The sequence below is a fragment of the Penaeus vannamei genome, chromosome 10 (assembly GCF_042767895.1).
Source record: "Penaeus vannamei isolate JL-2024 chromosome 10, ASM4276789v1, whole genome shotgun sequence".
In the NCBI taxonomy this organism is placed as follows: domain Eukaryota; kingdom Metazoa; phylum Arthropoda; class Malacostraca; order Decapoda; family Penaeidae; genus Penaeus; species Penaeus vannamei.
In genome coordinates this window covers 41,106,022-41,111,021 of record NC_091558.1, presented here as the reverse complement: position 1 = coordinate 41,111,021, position 5,000 = coordinate 41,106,022, and the positions used below count along the sequence as shown (strand labels likewise).

The 5,000-nt window shown below is 35.4% G+C and overlaps 1 protein-coding gene across 1 annotated transcript in view; it reads right to left on the bottom strand.

The window, feature by feature from the left end:
- Window positions 1-2,582: 2,582 nt before the first annotated feature.
- The window catches only part of LOC138862931 (uncharacterized), a 12,475-nt gene continuing 10,057 nt past the window's right edge, over window positions 2,583-5,000 (bottom strand). The window contains exon 2 of the mRNA XM_070126135.1: window positions 2,583-2,904. Coding sequence (XP_069982236.1) covers window positions 2,583-2,904 — 322 coding nt within the window. The remainder of the gene's footprint in view (window positions 2,905-5,000) is intronic.

Here is a 5,000-nt window from a genome sequence, read left to right as displayed (position 1 = left end):
CAAAAAATCAGTGAAATTAATTATAAAATCATCTAATTGCATTAACAGTTTTTATAATATACAGAAGGAAACGTAATGTAAATATCTGATAAGCTAAAATCATGCAAAAGATGTTCACCCTTTTTAGAAATTTGAAAGATGGACACCCTAACCTACAGAGGCGGAGTTTCCAGGATGAACTAAAGGCCATATTTGCATTTTCAAGTTGGAAGAATTGGAAAAAAAAAATTAGTGTGACACGTATTTACATTTACACGAATTTTTAATAACAAGCTGACTCTCTCTTCCTGTTCATCCGTCTGGCTCACACACAAACACAAATACACTTGCACGCATACAAACTCGCAAACACACAAACGAACATATTTACAAACGCAAAAACAAACATACACAAACAAACATATTTGCAAACGCACAGATATACAAACGCACAAACAAACATATTTGCAAACGCACAAACAAACATATATACAAACGCACAAACATATAAAAATATACAAACAAACATATACAAACGCACAAACATATATACAAACGCACAAACAAACATATAAAACTATACAAACAAAAATATACAAACGCACAAACAAAGACTTAAAAATACACAAACAAATATAAACAAACGCACAAACACATATAAAAACACACATACAAACCTATACAAACGCACAAACAAACATATATACAAACGCACAAACAAACATATAAACAAACGCACAAACAAACATATACACAAACACATTTGCGGCGTAAATCTCCCATAAGCTGAGCGTAATTCACTGTCGGTTCCGGATGTCCAAGCCGATGATCGCAAATGGAGATCATCAGGGAATCCACGACCCTATGATCGTTCGCGGAGGAAGTTGGGAAATGGCGGAGAATTTCCTTACCTATGATCGTTCTCATGAATATGATGTATAATTCTCGTCGCTGTGAATCTCCTTGGTATTTTTTTTATTTTATCGATAGGCTAAAAAGAGAAGTTCTTCGACGCTACAAAAATTGCGAATTTCGGGGATCGGGAATGAAGTATCGGGCGAATGATTATAAGGGATCGTAATCTGAGACAAAAGAGCATCACTGGATCCCCTTTTCCCGCCCTCCTCAATCCTTATTCACCGCCATTTCGGTCTGGTCTTGACGGAATATAGTATTTTCTATCAGCTTAAAGCGAAAAAAAAGTGCTACGATACAGTAAAAAGTAATATTTTCGTGATAGTAAATAGATCGTCGTATAAATAAATATAGGTACCATAATCTGAGACAAAAAAGCATCATCGAATCCCCTTTCCCAGCGTTTCTGATCCTCTCTTCTCGCCGCTCCGATCTCTCCTCGACTGAATATCGCAAATATTTTTGTTCAACATCAAGTGAAAAAAAGAAAAGAAAATGCCATGACACTATAAAAACTGGGAATTTCATGACAGCAAATAGAACATACTAATGATTATAAGTATCGTAATTCGGGACAAAAGAGCATCAGTGAATCCTCTTTCCCGCCCTCTTCGATCCTCTTTTCCCGCCACTCGGATCGCGCTTCGACGGAATCGGAAACTTTGAGTTGATTTTATTAGTTTAGCTGATGAAATAGCGCTTGGAATGGCTTTGCAATGATCATGGACGAGAGAGGCTGGTGAGGACAGGTCGGAAATCAATGATAAAAGTCTTGATAGTCTTTTCGACTTGTGGTGCGCTGATTCTTTTCACGAATGGAGACAGACTTGCTCGCGCTCAAACACACGTATACATTGACAGACACAATACACACACATACATATACACACAAACAGGCACATGCACACTACAAACACACACACACACAGATAGACACAACACACATGACACATATACACACAGGCAGGCACATGCACACGGACAAACATACACACACAGATAGATACAACACACATTACACATATACATACACACCGGCACACACACACATAAACATACACACACAGATAAACACAACGCACATTAAACATATACACGCACACAGGTACATGCACACTCACAAACACACACACAAACGCGCACACTCCAAGCTATAAACAACACCCTCTCAGCTATACATGAAACCTCGTATCTCATTAAGAACATTTCGTCATATACATTTCAAAATTTCTGTCTGATTAACGAACTCTAAGGCATAGTTGATTGGTTTTCACTGAAGCTTATTAAAAGTTCAAAAGAATATTATTTTTAGAAAATTTTCTCTGATATGGACGAGAGTTTGGTTTCCCTCTGAATAACGAATAGTAAATCATAATAATTTCGAATCTAATTTACGATTCCGGTCGAGATAGAAGGAGAAAGGAACCCGCCATTTTATCCATTTGAGAAAGATTTTAGGCTTTTTTCCCCCCGTCTTTCTCTCTGTTGCCGATGAGTGATTTTTCGTCATTGTACGTATGAATTGTTTAAAATGAAAGGGATGTAAAGATATATAATATAAGTGTTTGATTAGTGTAATATCCTGTCTTCATTGGATGTTTGTTGTTTTAGGTTTCAGATCCTTTAGAAATTCGTGATATGATCTGTAACGGTAAAAGTCGAAGGAATATGGAACTGGTAGAAAATTCTTAAACCTCTATGATAAACATGATTTCAAACGTCGCGCCGGAATGGATCTTATGCAAATTTACTTTCGATGGTTCTCCAGAAGTCGAGAGTTCATAAGAACAAATAAACAAAGTCCTAGTACTCTGAAACTGTATAAACACGAGCGCGAAGACAATCTCAAACAAAAGAGCGTCGCCGGATCCCCTTCCCGCCCTCTTCGATCCTCTCCCGCCGGCACTCCGATGTTGTCTCGACAGATTTGGAAACTTTGACTCGAATGGTGTTATTCCTGTTGATGAAGGAGCGGCTGCATTGGCTTTGAGATGATCAGGAGCGCGGGAGCTGGCAAGACGGGGCGGAAGTCACTGACAAATGTCTTGATATCCATCTCATTAAAGAAGAAAGGAAAAATATTGATTTTTGGATAAGAGTGTGATCCGGGGAGGTTGCTAAATAAAAGAAAGAAATAATGAAAAATACGCTTAGATTCATACACACACACATAAACACACACACACACACACTTACACACACTTACACACTTTTATACACATACAATCACACACACACATACACATACACACACATATACACATACAATCACACACACACACATATACACATACAATCACACACACACACACACACGCACACACACACACGCACACACACACACACACACACACACGCACACCAACGTTACTTATCTACATATAATCATAACTTTATCAGCGAATACCTTTAATCAACCATCAAGGATCGACCGCCGTGTCACACATCAAAAAACGTCATTATAAACACTTCAAAAAATCTGATTAACGAAATCATTAATAATTCACAGCTGACGGGGTTTTCCTGGCGTCAACTTTGTGCTTATTAAAACTTTTGACGGATTTTTTTTTTCTATTCCAAGAAATGTATCTGGACTGATCAAAAGTGTGGAATCGCCCGCAGAGAATGTGACGTCATTCAATATGAATTTATGAATATCGTAGTGATATATGAATATCTTGATATTGAATTTATTATTGTTATTATTATTATTTTGGTTTGTTCAGTAACTAATATCGATTCTTTAGTCATATGACATTTATCACTCACATACACACACACACAGATACATGTGCACAGCCAAGTACACACATAAGCCATACACGAAAAATAAATATATATTTACAGATAACAATAAACAGAAGAAGAAGAAAATAAAAGAAAAAGAGGATAGGGAAGAAACAGATAAATAGAAAAAAGAAAAGAAGGAAATAGCGGAGAAAATAGAAAAAAATGGCAACTCACCCTCAGGTCCGAGATACTCCGATTCTCGAAATAATATTTCAAGAAAAAATGCTATGGCGGTTTTAAATGCAGCGAGATTCAATATATGATAAAAATGTACATAAGCTTTGTAAGATATATTACACATGTAAATCTGTATCAAATGTGATATGATTAGAATAGAAAAGAAAAAAAGAGTAGAATTGGAGGCTTCCACAAGTTAGGTTGAGTTGCCAGTTTTTATTTTTTCTAAGATTAGATGGATACGCACGCACACACATACATACACAAACACACACACACACACACACACACACACACAGACACACACATACACACACAAATACAGTAATAAGAGGAAGAAAAAAAGAAGACAAAGAAAGTATGAAAGAATAATTGAAAGAGGAGAATAAAATAGAAAATCCACTGAAATACAAAGAAAAGGAAAAGAGAAATAGTAAAAATAAAACAGGAACAAGACAAGAAAAAAATATGGAATGAATTTTTTTTTCTCACCCCTGAAAACCACTCAGGTATATATATATATAAAAAAAGAAAAAAGCAGAGGAAACATTTTTCAAAATAGCAAAAAAAAAAAAAAAAAAAAAAAAAAAAAAAAAAAAACATGTACTGTCAAAGGAAAAATTAAAAATTGAAAAATAAAAGACAAAATGTAGAAGAAGCATTTTTCAAAAAGCCAAAAAAACAAAAACAAAAACAAACTAAAGAAATATATGTATATACTATCAAAGGAAAAAAAGGTGAAAAATAAAAGAGAAAAAAGTGTAGAGGAAACATTTTTTAAAAAGCCACAAAAACAAAAAACAAACAGACAAACGTAAGAGATGCATGTACTATTAAAGGAAAAAAATGTGAAAAAAAATGTAGAGGAAACATTTTTCAAAAAGCTAGAAGAAAGAAAAACAAAAAGAAACAAAACAAAAAGAAACAAATACTAGCAAAGGAAAAAAATGAAAAGAAAATGTGAAACAAAAAAGAAAAAAGAAAAAGAGAATTAAAGACAAAAGTAAAATTCACACAAGATCTCCATGTATTCCTTTGTTTAGGACCCCCTGCCCCCTCCCCCTCCCTCCTCCCCTCAGCCTCCAACATCCTCAAGCCTGTCTTAAAAAAAGAGGGGGAGTGGGGGAGGAGGAGGAAGT